Source organism: Papio anubis, chromosome X, assembly GCF_008728515.1.
Source record: "Papio anubis isolate 15944 chromosome X, Panubis1.0, whole genome shotgun sequence".
Classification (NCBI taxonomy): domain Eukaryota; kingdom Metazoa; phylum Chordata; class Mammalia; order Primates; family Cercopithecidae; genus Papio; species Papio anubis.
The window spans coordinates 43,906,920-43,923,302 of record NC_044996.1 but is presented as its reverse complement, the minus strand read 5'-3'; the positions used below and the strand labels follow the sequence as shown (position 1 = coordinate 43,923,302).

At 37.7% G+C, this 16,383-nt stretch overlaps 1 protein-coding gene across 7 annotated transcripts in view; it reads right to left on the bottom strand.

The window, feature by feature from the left end:
• ACSL4 (acyl-CoA synthetase long chain family member 4) overlaps positions 1 to 16,383 on the bottom strand; it is an 83,625-nt gene that overhangs the window by 33,793 nt on the left and 33,449 nt on the right. The window contains exons 1-3 of one of the 7 annotated variants that reach the window (XM_031660973.1): positions 15,738 to 15,754; positions 13,140 to 13,192; positions 118 to 357 (exon numbers count right to left, since the gene is read on the bottom strand). In XM_031660973.1, the coding sequence (XP_031516833.1) occupies positions 118 to 345 (228 nt within the window). In that variant the 5' untranslated portion in view covers positions 346 to 357; positions 13,140 to 13,192; positions 15,738 to 15,754. Of the gene's footprint in view, positions 1 to 117; positions 4,409 to 13,139; positions 13,193 to 15,737; positions 15,755 to 16,383 lie in introns of those variants that run through there. The other 6 variants (XM_031660972.1, XM_031660968.1, XM_031660971.1 and 3 more) reach the window with 6 other exon arrangements.

Below are 16,383 nucleotides of genomic sequence, written 5' to 3'. Positions count from 1 at the left end.
GTAGTTTTACACAGCACTATAATAGAATGCCAGCATATTTAAAACGCACTCCATTTATAATAAAACAAATGTGTCTTACTCTTTAAAACATAAATGAAAAGCACCAAAATACTTTACCTTCTTAAAAACTTTTCCATTTGGCTGCATTTCATTTTCTTCACTTAGGATTTCCCTGGTCCCAAGGCTGTCCTTCTTCCCAAACTTGGATACAGCATGGTCAAATAATTTATCCAGAGTATCTGCTCCAGGGATGTCTATTACAGCTAGTGAGTCGAAGTGTGTGACAGAGCGATATGGACTTCCAGGTTTGTCTGAAGTGGGCTTAGCTTTTATTCTCTTTGCCATAGCGTTTTTCTTCTTGGCATTGGTAAGAAAATACCATGGAATAAATATAAGGGCACTGTATATTGTTATTAACAAGTGGACAGGCAGCAAAATAATGGTGAGTACATTTAGCTTAAGTTTCATAGTGGAAAGGCTTCTAAAATGGTGCTTATTTCTTGTTATTCTTTGGCTTTTGAAAGCCTTATTTTGCTGAAGAAGGCAATAATAGAAGCAGCAGTAAGAATAGCAGTACAGCCAAGGCAGTTCAATCTCAGTGATACAGATAAGTTAGTAATCTTTGGAAGCCGACAATAAAGTACGCCTGTAGGTGATGACAATGAATCAAGCAGAGAGCAGGAGAAAAAAAAAAAAAAAAGAGTATTAACAAGTTGATAGCACAATTGATTTAAATACTCAGGTCTTTATTAGTTTACACAATTAATTACAGAAAGCTGAAATAACTGGTCTGAAAGGCTGGCATTTTCCATTTGTAATCATTATTGACATAAATGTCTTTGAGCACATCAACTTCTGAATTTAATTTTTTCCAGATTTCTAGGTGTAGTGGTACTCTGGCATATCATTCTGTGAGTTGAACAACAACCTTAATGCTTACGCAAATGCATGAATATGATATTTAAATCTGGCAAAACTTTGGTAGAATAGGGTATGCCAATGAGATTTTTCTTAAACATGTGCATGTAAACTAGACATCTTTAAATAGTGTTAAGTTTATATCCAAAGGCGGGGGGTGGGGGGCAGAAACTACCAACTTAGATTTACTTCTCAAAGGTCAACCCAGAAACATTATTCTGAGTTCTTCATTAAGGTACATTTCTCAGGTAATGCTATTTACTATCTCCTGTTTCCCATATGGGATCAATACAGTTGTAAAATCATTTCCTGTATGTCCACTTTGTGCTCAAAACTGCACCAGTTGCCTAGGAGTGGTAATACAAGTATGAAGTTGTATTAATTCCTGGCCCTTGGCCATTATAAGTTAACATTTATGAGTCAACTATCACACAAGATAGATCCAGTGTTTTTGAAACTGTTTGGGGGCATGGGGACAGGGGGTGCAACTAAACCATCTCTTCTAATAAACACTACTACAAACTGCCCATACATAACACTAAAAAGTGGAGTTGCTCTGGCCAAAACAGGGTTTGGGGATGTCTAGAGTCCTGCACCAGAATTCCCTGAATCCCAACTCCCAAGGTGACCACTAAAGCACTTCCACTGAAAAGCCTTGTGGTAATACATAACTAATACATAACTACCACATGCAGTATAGGCAGTAGTATAAGCAATAAACGCAAAAGGAGTTCACAGAAAGTGCAAAATGGCCAAGAGTAACTAGGAGAGGCGTTGTGGAGATTAGATTTAAGCTGGACCTTATGTTGGGCATCTAGAAATGAAAGAGGAATGGAAGGCATTCCAGGCTTAGGGACTGTACGAAAAAAGATACGAAGGTGGGAATGAAAGGACTTTGGGAGAATAGGAAGTACCAATAGCAAGGACACTAGTCTGACTGGGGCACAGCATACACTAAATACGCTAAATACACTTGACTAAATATGCTACGGTAGTTACAAGATTTAACAAATTAGGCAAAGTAATTTTGATTGGATAACGCAGAAAGCTGGGGGCTGCTGCAGGTTAGAAAAACAGTGCCATTGGAAAGAAACTACAGAAACAGGCTCAAAAATAGTAATTTTGCTTTTTTTTTTTTTTTTTTTTGAGACAAGCTCTCATTTTGTCACACAGGCTGGAGTGCAGTGGTGTGATCTCAGCTCACTGCAACCTCTGCCTCCAGGGCTCAAAAGATCCTTCCCACCTCAGCCTCCCGGGCAGCTGGGAACACAGATGTGCTAATATCACCATGCCTGGCTAGTGTTTTTGCATTTTTTGTAGAGATGGGGTTTCGCCATGCTCCTCAGGCTGTTCTCAAAATCCTGGGCTCAAGTGATCTGCCCTCGATGGCCTCCCAAAGTGCTGGGATTACAGGCGGGGGCCATCACACCCGGCCTAAGAATAGGAATATTTTTCAAAGAGTTTACCTTCAACTGAGAAAGCTACTTTGGTGAGTCGTAGCATATTTCAACAAGAAAAATCAAAATATTACTTCACTTTGCAGAGACAAACTGAAGCCCAACCTTCCGCAACTTTTGTAGAAACAGACTGACAGACTTAATTCAATTGACCCCAGGCTAGTTGATTGTTTTTATGCCATCTAATATAAAATCGTAGCTTAATCCTGCCTGTGCCTTTGTTCATGTAGTTTAGCTGAGTATAGTGAAATCAGCAAGAAACTAGAAGTCACTGGGTGTCAATCCTCATCTCTGCCCCTAACTGGCTGTGTAACCTTGAGCAAACCATCTGTCTGAATCTGGGAACACACTAGATCAGTAGGCCTTAACCTCTTAGAGATGATGGGCCTTTTTGAGAATGAGAACTAGGAACCCAATTCCCCTCAGAAAGACATGCTAAATGATAGACACAATTTCAAGTGATTCACAAGTTCCTTGAAATCCATCCATGAACTTCAAAGGGCAACAATCCTGAACTAAAAATGTCTGGCCTAGGTGATTCTTAGGGCCATTCCAGCTTTAAATTCTATGATATACCTTACCTGGAAAGTACTTTCTCAGTCTCTTGGACAAGTCTGGTCATTCATTTCTTCAAGATAAGGTGTGTCATGTCAAGTGTTTAATCATAGTGCTGAATGTAAGATCCCCTCTAACTGAAGATTTCATGGCTACCCAAGTCCAGAACAATCTTTAATTTTTCTAATTTCACACATCATTAGCAGTATCGACCATTCAATCTGATATATGATTATACTACCATCACTTCCAAACTTCTGGGTGCCTTAGTACAGAACATAGACCAGTAGTTCTCAACCATATCAAACCCAATACCTCTTTCTTATGACAAATATTTTGTGATACCTCTTCATAAACATCAAAGGATAGTCATAATCTACCAACACACCATTTTTAAAAAATAATTTCTTACTGGTACTATAAAAGAGTACCATAAAGAAACTAATTTAAAATTTTAAAAAATAGTTGTTTCAAAACATACATTCTCAGAGACAATATTAGCAGACATAAAAGCATGTCTTCAGATTTATAAAATGCCCCTAAGGGGTGAGTACCACCTTATCCTCAATTGAGAACTCTTCAGACTTAAGGCTGAAGATATATGAAGAAATAGAAAATAGCTTTTGAAGAGCCTATACTTTAGTTGGATTTAAACTGCACTGTATGTTTTTTAGTTATTGATGTTACATAAATTTAATCTTTTATACATATTTGCCTTAAGTCTTGGAGAAAGAGAAATGCTTACTAGGTAATCCTCATAATGGTTAGTACAGACATACACACATTGCACACACACACACACACACACACACACAGAGTAGGCAAAGCTCAAAGAACATTCAGGTGAGAAGAAACCAGAGAGATCATTTAGTCTAGAGGTTTTCAAATTCTTTCTGCAGGTAGTGAGGGGGTCATGGGTCATCCATTTGAATAGAATCTTATATAAAAACACAAGTGTAGATGAAAGCAAAAAGCATAGCTGCTCTGGTAGGGGAGGCTATGACAGCCCCTGAAGGTACTCCTTGGAACTTCCAGTTCAGCTGAATATTTGAACAACTGATACTGTCTGATCCCTCATCTTACAGAGAAGCAAATGAATGGTAGAGCACAAATCGAGCACCCAGTGCTCTTTCAAGTACACTAGCCAGCCTCTGCCCAGTTTTGCCTATCATCATAAACTATAATACTTCCTTGTCAGGTGTTATACTCAGTCTATTGATAAATTCATTTCAAAAAACATTTAAACATTTCATTTTACTTCCAAAAAAAAAAAAAGAGTTGGTGGTAAGGGTATGATGCTGAGCATCGTACCCATCATTAGGCAGAATATAATGTCTCATAAGAGAAACAACAAAAATTTTCTAGGCTCACAGATCTGGGTTTAAAATGTGGTTCTATGCAGCCACAAAAAAGAATGAGTTCATGTCCTTTGCAGGGAGATGGATGAAGCTGGAAACCATCATTCTCAGCAAACAAACACAGGAACAGAAAATCAAACACTGCATGTTCTTACTCATAAGTGGGAGTTGAACAATGAGAACACATGGACACAGGGAGGGGAACATCACACACAGGGGCCTGTCAGGGAGTGGGGGGCTAGGGGAGGGATAGCATTAGGAGAAATACCTAATGTAGGTGACGAGTTGATGGGTGCAGCAAACCACCATGGCACATGTATACGTATGTAACAAACCTGCACATTCTGCACATGTATCCCAGAACTTAAAAGTATAATTTAAAAAAGAAAGGTCTATATTAGTGGCTTCATTTGTAAAACAGGAATACTGCTTATATTACCTCCTTTATAGTGCTTTTGGGAGAAACCTTTGTCTTCTTCCTCTTAAATTCCATAGCTAATCATGCTTGGTCCCTGATAAATACTCTCATCTCTCTTGCCACGCCCTCACTTGGTTGTACTTAATCATCTTAACCACAGCCTGGTTCTATCCTATCCAATTCTCCACCTCATCTGTACCTGTACCTATGCAGCTGAATTTGCTGTGAGAAACACACAACTGTGCTGAATGTCTCACTTTAAACTTGTGATTGCTACCTCAAATGGCCTCTCCCTGATGCAGAGAGACCACACTGCACTAGTCCACTCACTGGCCCACTCCTCTGGATTTCATACCTTACTCTCTTCAGAACACCAACATTCCTCATCCAGACTCATTCTCAGCAGCTGACCTATTCTGCAGAAAAAACAGCAACAATCCAAAGAGAATTTCCACAGACTCTCACTGCTACATCTACCCACCTAATCACATCTGTGGCCACATGCTGTTTTTCTCTCCTGTGACTATGGATGAACTGCTGATGCTCCAAGCTGAGGCCAACCCCTTCACTTGTGCATTACACCGTCTTTATAAGGACATGGAAGTGCTACTCTACCAATTCTTCCCTCTCGTCCTTCCTCATTAATTTTCCCTGCTCTTCTGAACTATTCCCTTCAGCATCATAACCAGCTGTTATTTCTTTCATCTTAAAAATCATTCCCTCCCTTGCATCTTCTTTTCAGCTATAGCCCATTTATTTTCTATCTCTTTGGCATTCCTTGAAAGACATGTCTATGGCTCTCTGTCTCCCAGTTCTCTCCTATTCTCTCTTGAACCTACCACAATCAGGCTTATGTCTCCTACCACTCTATAAACTTGTTCTCCTCATCTGGGTCTCCAATGACTTCCATGCTATTAGATCCAGAGGTCAATTAAAGCTCAGTTCTCTTCTTCCTTGACCCACTGGCAGCCTTTAACACAGCTGAGCCCTCTTCTGCTTTAAACTTCTTCACTTAGCTTCCAGGAGACCATATTCTTCAGGTTTTCTTCCTACTTCCCTGGCTATTCCTTTTCGGTCTTTTTTTTTTTTTTTCCCCCTGCTTCTTCCTCATATTCCTGGCCTTTAAATGGTATGGGGCTTGGTCTTCGAACCTCACAATTTTAAATACCACATATATGTTGTGATGACTTCCAAATTTTTCCCTCAAGCCTGGAAGTCTGCCTTAAACACTATATTTGTATATCCAACTGTTTCCTCAACAGATCCACTTAGATGTCAGTTAAATACCTCAAACTAAGCGTGTTTAAAACTGAGATCATCTTTCCACAATCCTATCTCACCCAGTCTTGCCCATCTCTATATATTCCACTTGCTTTGACCACAAACCTTAGATTCACCCTTTTACGCCCCCTCTCTTTCTCACACATTCCACAGGCAATTTATCAGCAAATCCTAATGGTTTGACTTACAAAACAGTTGAATCTAATTCAACTACTTCTCACCACCTCCACTGTTACCATCCTGGTTTAAGCCACTATCATCTCTCAAGTGGATAAATGGCATAGCCGATCTAGTCTCCCTGCTTCCACCTCATACCCCCACAATAAATTCTAAACTCAGAAGACACAGTACTATTCTCAAAATGTAAGTTAGATCATACCATTCCTCTGCTCAAAATCTTTTAAAGAATTCCCATATGACTCACCCAGAATATAAGCTAAAGTCCTTACTATAACCTGTAAGACTATATAATCTTTCCCCTACCCCAAGGTTATGACTTCACCTCCCAGTACGCTTTCCCTGGAACACTGTTCTGCAATCCCATTTGTTCCTGCCTCATGGCCTTTGTACTTGATGTTCCCTCTGCCTGGAATGTTCTTCCAAGACACCTACATAGCTTATTCTCTTGCTTCTTTTTTTTTTCTTTACTCAAAGAACACCTTCTCAGTGAGGCATTTCTCCAACCACCTTCTTTTAAAATTGGACTCCCCACACTTTATGTCCCTTACTTGCATTATTTTTTGTCCACAGTACTTTTCACTAATATACCATGTTTTATTTTTCATGTTTACTGTCTATGCCCCCAGTAGAATATAAGCTTCAGAAGGCAGAGAGTTTGTCTCATGTGATGCTGAATCTGTGACTGGAACAGTGCCTCCATGTGTTAGCTTCAAACTGTTTACTGAATTAAGAATGTACCGGAATTCTTCTGAATCTATAAGGTAAAAATATATGCAAGTATAATAACATGAAGGTAGCTAACTTTAATCATCTTAAAAACAATTACTTGTCCATGTCAACATCCTAGGAAATACTATACCCTTAAAATCCCTGGTAATTAAAATAAACTTGAATGTGTTGTTAGTTGCTTAATAGAAAATATGAAACTGGAAAAACTGCCTGTTGCACAGAGGAAAAAGATTGGTGTTATAAAAGCATGAAGATTACACAATTTGCACTATGTGCATCTTCACTGATACTTTTCACAAAGGTATGCTGTCCTTCCATGTATGAAGAGTGATACTGCTATCCCACCATTAGGAGGACATGGACTTTGGCGCTTCCTTGAGATCATGTATTTGTATGTCAGCCAGAAAAAGGCAGGGCATTATCTTCAGTCACTGGATAGTTAATTGCTCCTGTTGAACTTCACCATTCCATATGGGAATCACAGTAATAACCAGGTACTGAGCATTTACTACAGGCTAGGTACTATGCTAAGTCCTTCAGATCGATTATCTCATTTAATCCTTCAGAAAACTCCTTTGAGGTAGTACCTTCATTTTAAAGATATAACAGACTCAGAGAGATTAAGTTGCCCAAGATAGCACAGCTGAGTAGAGATTTGAACCCAGGTCGATTTGATTTTAAAGTCCATGTTTTTAGCTCAGTTGTCTGTGATCCTAGTCATACTGGTATAATCTAAATAAGTGAGAGTGACAAACTTTGGGTATGAAGAAATACTGGCAACAATTTTGAGCAATGATCTGTCCTATATCCTAAGACATTTCGTTTGGGGGCGGGGGCTGTCTAGATGTCCAGTAAGTACTAGAAGTTTTAGTGAAAATCAGATTCAATTTTATATTTTTGTTCTGAGGTGAGATTTAATAAGTATTTCATTCCAGTTACTTCAAACACTCCAAGATAGGTTAAACACAAAAAGCATTAGTGATACATTAAGCTCTAGTACACAAAGTAAACAGACACTACATATTAATTAAAGTCTGAATTTAAAAGAAGAAATCGTCTTACCCAGAAGCATGTGACACAACACCAGTTTGAGAATGAAAGAGAAAAACTACTGAACTGCAGTTGGTTAATGCCAAGACATTTTTTCAAAAGTTTTAGAAAATGAACTAAACCAAGCAAGGATCCATGCATCTGCCACGTTGAAACATACAGTAGTGACAAATTAACTTTGTCCTTGATATAAGATCTTACAATAGTTTTTAAATCAATTTGAAAATCAACAATTAACAATATAAGTGCTACTTTTTTAAAGTTTCATTTTCAAGTTACACATTATTTAAGAGTAATTTAAACACCAAATAAAAAACAATTTGCCTTCTGAAACAGATTAGTTGTAACTAGTAAACATTAAATCAGGAAACAATTATAAAAGCTCCAAGAGATTAAACAGATAAGAATATCTGCTGTACTTTAAAAGATCATATTTCTAAATAGATGTTGCACCACAAAGACTTTTGTAAAGGGGCGGAGTGCTTCCTTAAAATCTTACTTTCTTTCACACACTATTAAAAACTTCCAAATTGTTTTTGGAATGATTGTAAAATATACAAGAGAAAGCTCAACTACTAGGTTAAGAATGGTTTCACTTTGTAAATGAAATCCAACTTTACAAGAGACATTACAATTAACTTTATACTTTAACATTAAAACTTAGAGAATGACAATACCTTAAGAAAATAAAGGCATTAAGAGTTGCTAACAAGATCTTTCATCAGTCTGCAAGATGAAATAATCATGTAAAATACATGTATCATTATAGCACTTGTCTCATCTGATTCAGATTGTTATATTGCAAATAACAAGCAGTCTATTCAATATAAAATAACTTGTGCAATCAAACCTTAAGCTCAAATACACAGTAATTATAATAAATACATTTTAAAACCAAGAAAAGCAAAACAAAACCTAAGATGACTATATAGATGCTGTATACCAACACATTACACCTGTGCCTGGCTAGTTTGACTGAAAGCTTTTCACAATTATGACTGATCTTTGGGTGCGTCTCTCACAAGATAAACTGAACCTGTTTACTTCATCACCTGGAGAGGTATTAACTCCTGAATTCGCCATTCTGCCAGTCTCTTTGCAGCTTTTCCCAGCAAAGAAAGCACCTCAGCTGCCATGTTGAAGATACTTTTAATGCTCTACAGTGAGTTCCCTCCCATCATGCCTTAAGAAGATCCCCAGCATGCATCAGATAATGTTGTTTCTAGGTCATAGGATGTTATAATCGGTATCCTATCTGTATATGTCAAAATGAGGAGCTCTAGGAGTCAATGCTGCTGCCTACACACTTCACCTACACTGTGTATAATTATACATCTATTCCTCATTTCAAGTGATCAAGATATACTTGATTTTTTAAAATGTAGATTTCTAAAGCTGGGAATTGGTTGTATATAATTTAATCCAATAACTGGTTGTAAATAATTTAATCCAAAGCTTACATCTAAGGAATCTTGAGGATAAATCAGGCTAGAAGTGGCACCTGCTGGCTAAGCATGATGCTATAATCAAACTTTATTAAACATAATGAAAAAGGGACAAAAACTAAGTTCTGGGTGATATGTGTTTAGAGAGCAATACAAATGGTTCAGTGCTGTAGAAGGGCAGCAGATAGCACAATGACAATGTTAATGTTGTCCAACTGATGCTAAAGAGTAACTGCTGCAGGTCCCTGTACACAAAACCTTGCTGCTAAATTAAACTGCCCATTGTACCACAGTGGAGACTTAATTTTATCTACAAAGTCTTCAATTTACTGGGTGCTTTTTCTTTGTTGGGATATATAGATGATTTTAACAGAAGTTAACTAAAAATAATTGGGTTATAGAATTTAACTTTAAAGTTAACTTTTGTAACAAATGTGTTTTCTTCAAGTGAAGAATATACAAAATATCTATAGGTTATACATCTATTTCCTGTAATCTTACATATTTATTATAATAAAGTAATACAACTTAGGGCTTTCAACCATGGCTTTCAACCATGAGTGTAGGTTCCAAAAAAGTCTCTAAGCAGCAGTAGTATTTCCCATAGGAATATCTTCATGTTACAGGGAGAATTTTACAACTATGCCCTTTTTTGCCACATGATCTGCCCTCCCCATCTGCTAGAGGAGGAACCAGTTTAATAGGTTAGTTTGTGAATGTTCTTTCCAATATGTCAGACTGTTAATAAATTATGCAACAATGTAGTCTTAAACCATTTCTTATAAAATGGCCAAATAAATGACTATAATTCAGCTGCCTGACTACCATAATACAAAATTGTATCGTGATTAAAAAAACAAAAAAACTCATTCTGCTTTTCAGTATTAAATGGATCTCAGAAGTGATTCTAATTAAAGAACTCAAAGACAGATTATTCAATAATCTGCTGGATATTGAAATTTTATGGCCATATAGTCAACGCTCACATATTAGCTGTAGTAAAGAACAGGACACATATTCTAAAGACAGCAGGTAATTCAAAAATGCATTTTATCCTTATTAGCATTTCATTTTGAGTATGTCTGACATTTCAGAAATTAAAGAATTCCTACGTAAAGAAGTAAGTCACACAAAGCCAAATATAAGAAGCCATGGAAAAGTACCCCTAGAGTTAATGTCTCCGCATTAGGATTGGGAATACATTTCATTCCGTTCTCTCCCTCCACATTCATTTGTTTATCTGGCTTATGTTTCAGTAAGATGAGTGAGACAAGGGTGATAAGGAAGTTAATTATTTCCATTTTGAAACATACTTTGGGAAAGTTCAGACAACGGCAATTAATGGGGAGCCTCCAAAGTGTCACAGAGTACTATCTGCAATCTCCTGAACAGAACAACTGGCCAGATATGTTCATGCCAATGTTTCTGGTAACTTCTACTCTTCACCTTGGTAGTTTTTTCCCTTCCAAATCTAGATGGGCTGCAGATTGATTGGTATAAATATGTATGTGTGTGTGTGGGTGTGTATCTGTGAGAGAGAAAACAGTACTTTCTGTAATTAAATTAACTATAGAAGTTTGAATACTACACTCTTCACAGTGGCAGTATAGTCTGTCAACTTCCAAAAGGAAATAATAACTTTACTGATATTTTAACTTCTTTGTCAGTCATTGGGGAGCATGTAACACCTAAGTAGCTGAATTCGGTGACAGCTAATTCTGATCTGCTGATAAAAATCTTTGGCCATGTTTAAGATTCTTCTAATGCAGGCTAATCAGTGGACTTCAGCACTTAGCTATACAAGAACATGGTCTTTTGAATTTCTTTATACTTGGAAATCAAAAATAGTTATTAGCACATAAGAACTACTATATCTTCAGTTTCAAATTTATAACCTATTAAAATGAAAGCAATTTTCATAAGACCAGGAATTCTAGAGAGACAGTATCACACATAGGGTTTTAGTCGTGGTTCACAAGCTGCTGAGCTGTAAGACCTGGAACAAATTAACCTCTCAATGTCTGTTTCCTCATCTGTAAAATGAGAAGTTGGGTTCATATTTTAAGATATCACAAAACAGTAAAAAATGTAAAAGAAAGAAGAATCGTAGGGGGAAATGACACAGAGCTACCAAGTTGTTGTTGTTGTTTTGCCGAGCATGAATTTTTTTAAAGCCCTACCATTTATTATCACCATCATTTCACGAGATAAAGAACATGTTTAATTCCTCTAAATTAGAAAGATATATTCCGTAAGAAGCACTCCTTTAAAGTGAAAATGTTTAGCTTTTAAAAACTCATGATCTTCTGTCCTTATTTTTCTCACTTCACCATGGACCAGTGAAAATGTTTTCACTAACCAGCACTGGTCTAAAAGTCGATAATTGGGGATTATAGGAATAGGTAAATTTCAAAGTCCAAGCCTCAAACACTATGATTTTAATTTTACGTGCTCTGTTGTATTTCTTTTACTCCATATTGTAGTCTAGAATAGATGCCTCAATGAAACATCTACTTAAAAATTTATGAAGATCAGAAATACACTTAAATCAGTTTGAGAGACAGCCTCTATGTATACTTGCCCCAACACATTGAAGTTTATTCTTCAATAAGCTTTGGCGCAGGTACACATTGTGGCTGTCTCTCAAAGAATAAGCTTCAGGTTGGTATGGTGGCTCACGCCTGTAATCCCAGCACTTTGGGAGGCCGAGGTGGACGAATCACAAGGTCAGAAGTTTCAGACCAGCCTGGCCAACATGGTGAAACCCCTGCTCTAGTAAAAATACAAAAATTAGCAAGGCGCCGTGGTGGGCACTTATAATCTCAGCTATTCAGGAGGCTAAGGCAGGAGAATTGCTTGAACCCAGGAGGCAGAGGCTGCAGTAAGCCGAGATCATGCCACTGCACTCCAGTCTGGGTGACAGAGCAAGACTCCATCTTGGGGCAAAAAACAAACAACAACAACAACAAAAAACAATAAGCTTCAATGCATCAGGGCAAGCATAAACTGCTATGGATGTAACTTCATCAACAATAACGAACCACTGAGGACAGGTGCGGTGGCTCACGCCTATAATCCAGCACTTTGGAAGGCGGAGGTGGGATAATCACTTGAGGCCAGGAGTTCAAGACCAGCCTGGGCAGCATGGTGAAACTCCATCTCTGCTAAAAATACAAAAAAAAAGCTGGGCATGGTGGCATATGTCTCTAACCCCAGCTACTCGGGAGGGGGAGGCGGAGGTTGCAGTGAGCTGAGATGGCGCCACTACACTCAAGCCTGGAAGACAGAGCGAGACTCTGTCTCAACACCAACGATAATAATAATAATAATAATGAACCCCTGATTGTGTACTTACTATTAAACCCATTTTAAAGATAAGGCAACTGAGATAATGAGAGACTACGTAGTTTACCAAAGACACATATTCTATAAGCCTCAGTAGTCAGAACTGGAACTCTAATCTCTGATCCAGTTTTGGGTAGGACTCAAATAGAAAGATGTTGCTTGGATTTTAATTACCACTTGCTCTTTTACAAATGAGTGGCAAATGGTTAAAATTTTAGAAGCTGCACAGGGTAAAATGTTTTCCTATTTTGCTGTATAAAATAGTGCCTTTTTAAACACAATCATAAATATTGGTGGAGTTTTTCCTCTATAAGAGTCAAGATGCCCATTAGTATGGTCACTTACTTTTCTCAAAAAGCTAATAAAATTACACATTTAGAATTTCTAAAGGACAAATACTTACAAATGTCCTCTTTTTCTCTTAAGAAGAACACGAATATCTTCTGTGATTTCAATCTGCAGTAAGAGACAGCATTTATGAGTACAATGACATGAGAAAAGTACCCCTTTAAAAGAAATATTGAGTGCTTATTCACATTATCTGCGCACCTTAGCTCGTAAGCTTTTCCTTTTTACTAAAGGAAAAGCAAGAAATGACTAGAGATGAGTGTCTGACTAGAATTAGTGCTATTACAATCTCAGAAAGTAACTGAGCCAGACTCTAAGTAACAGTAGTTGAAACTCTATGGAAAAATGACAAGAAGCAAGAGTCATGTTCTTAACGGTTTTATTTGTATCTCTGAATCCCCCATGGTCAGGACCAAAGCCATGTTCAGACACAGAGACAATGTCTGACCACAGCAAACTAGTCAGTCACACAAGACAGCCATCCCCACACGCAGATGACTGCAGGCATCTATTCTCCCATCGAAACCAAAAACGAGTAAGTTCCTCGAAACAACACAAGGTTCCTTCCCAAATACAAATACGATACTGGTCTAAGTAGAAACCTAAATATATTTCCATCTTCTTTCAGTCTGTAAACACACCATTTTTGTGACATTTTTCAAGATATACACCAAAAGGGCCAGGCAATGGTGGCTCATACCTATAATCCCAGCACCCTGGGAGACCAAGGCAGGCAGATTCCTTGAATCCAAGAGTTCAAAACCAGTCTGGGAAAAATGGCAAAACCCCATCTCTACTAAAAATACAAATAATTAGTCGAACATGGTGGTGCATGCCTGTAGTCCCAACTACTTAGGAGGCTGAAGTGAGAGGATCACCTGAGTCTGGGAGGTCAAGGCTGCAATGAGCCAAGATTGCACCACTGCACTCCAGACTGTGCAACCAGAGTGAGATCCTGTCTTAAAAAAAAAAAAAGAAAAAGAAAAAGAAAAAGGAAGGAAGGAAGGAAGGAAGGAAGGAAGGAAGGAAGGAAGGAAGGAAGGAAGGAAGGAAGGAAGGAAAAGAAAAGGAAAAAGATATATACATCAGAAATGTTTGTCAGTTTAGGGTTGGGGTTTGACCTATTTTGGACAATGCAGGAATAAACTAGTTACCATCTGAATACTTGGAATAGTAAAATAAGGCCCTTCAGTAATTTGATATTGCTTTCTACAGAGCTGGGGCTCCCTGGGCATGATGCTATACTCTAAATAACTGAGGCTTTATTCCATCCAGCAGTATTCACTACTACTTGCATATGATTACGTAACAAGAATAACCCTTCGAGTTTTTTGGTTTTTTTGTTTTTTTAGTCTAGACGCCTCCATAGAAGTCATACAAACATCCACATAACTGTAATCATCACACTAACTAGCTGGTGTTAATTCAGACAGTTAATTTTCTCCTTGCTACTATTAAAGAGATGAAGGAAAGAATGATTTATACCCAAGCCTATTACTAACAAAGACTAGTTACTAACAGTGAACTACTTTCAACTTTATGTTAATATCCACAATCTACTTTTGTTGAGGGGTTACCAGGGACAGCATCAGTATATGTCTTAACACAAATAGTTAAAACTACTTATAAACAGAAGTCATGCCATTTCATATGTTCTTATTTTTCTTCCAGAAGGCTAACACTGGCTATTAACATGAAGGGGGGGGTGGGGCACTTATATTAAAATAAGATCCAAAGAGCTCACAAGGAGAATGTTGGGAAAGAAAAACTTCATACTTCTATATAAAAACATACACATTTCCCCCATAGATAATTCCAGTAACTTAAAAATAAATGACAAAAAAAAAAAACCACCCATCCTTCTATAAAATCATCTAAAGATCTAAAGGTGGAAGTTGCAGGGGAGAGGGATAAGGGAAAACACAAAACTATCTGCTAGTTTGCTTAATTTGGAAAATAACTCCATAAATAAATATTTGCAAAGGATAGTCAACTCTTGACCCTTGGTACTAGAGAGTGTCAGGGAATTCTCCAAGCTGGATGAGAGCCCCAGCTTAAACCTTCTACTCATCTCCATTCTCGTAGCCCCAAATTGGCTGAGCAGGAGAAGCAACTCTCAGAGGTTCTCTAATGCTAAGGAAGTAATTTTTCTCAATGCCTATCACCTTAAAAGCCATTTCTTTCATCACAAAAAAATGAAAGAAAGTAGCAGCTACCCAGGAAAGAAAAGGAAACCAAATCACATTTTGTAACCTAGCCTAATTTAGTTCTACACAACAGAAAAACTGATCCTGCACTCTCCTCTCTCCTAGTCTCCTCCTACAAAATAGCACCTCCCTGTTAAAGTCATTATATTAAAACAAATTGAAGAAACAATTTAATATAAAAAAACTAGGCAGATTACCACCATGCGGGTTGCATTTACAGACGATCAGGAATTGGGATGATTTAGCTAAAACTGTAAAACAAACTTCAGACTCTTTCACTTCAGATATACGCAAGGTTTTTGTAACATAAGAAAGTTAGAAAGTCTTAGCCTAGCAAATTGTTAACAGACTGAAGCATATATTGTTTATTTTCAACCTAACAGTAACATGGTGGCATTAAAAAAAGAAAAAAGAGATAATACAGCATCAAGAGTTTATTATCTTACCATTAGAAAAGAAGGCAGCACTGAAAAAGCCCAACTCACCAAATGCCAGTGAGCAAAACGAAGTCCATGCAGCTAATAGGACAGCAAAAAGTGATATAAAAAAAGTAAAAACTGATAAAAATACAAGGCAGTGTTCAATTTCAGACAACCCTCATATCTGGGGACAGACTTAAAAACAAATCATTAATGTGTTTGGCTCTAGCCCTCTCTGCAAATAAGTTGGTCTCTTAACCAATATTTTGAAAACATTCTTCCACAAGCAAAGTCAATACTAAACTTGTGATAGCATCTGTTGGAAATGTTTCAAGCACGAAAAATCATCGTCCTGTACTTAATGTCTCAAAAATCGATCTTAATAAGTTTAAAATAGAATGTTTCAGAAAACAGTGGAAAAATATTAAGAAAGCTTTTGGCTGGGGGTGGTGGCTGATGCCTGTTATCTCAGTACTTTGGGAGGCTGAGGTGGGCAGATGACCTGAGGTCAGGAGTTTGAGACCAGCGTGGCCAACATGGCGAAACCCTGTCTCTACTAAAAATACAAAAATATGCTGGGTGTGGTGGTGCATGCCTATAACCCAGCTACTGGGAAGGCTGCGGCAGGAGAATCGCTTGAACCTGGGAGTCAAGATCACACCACTGCACTCCA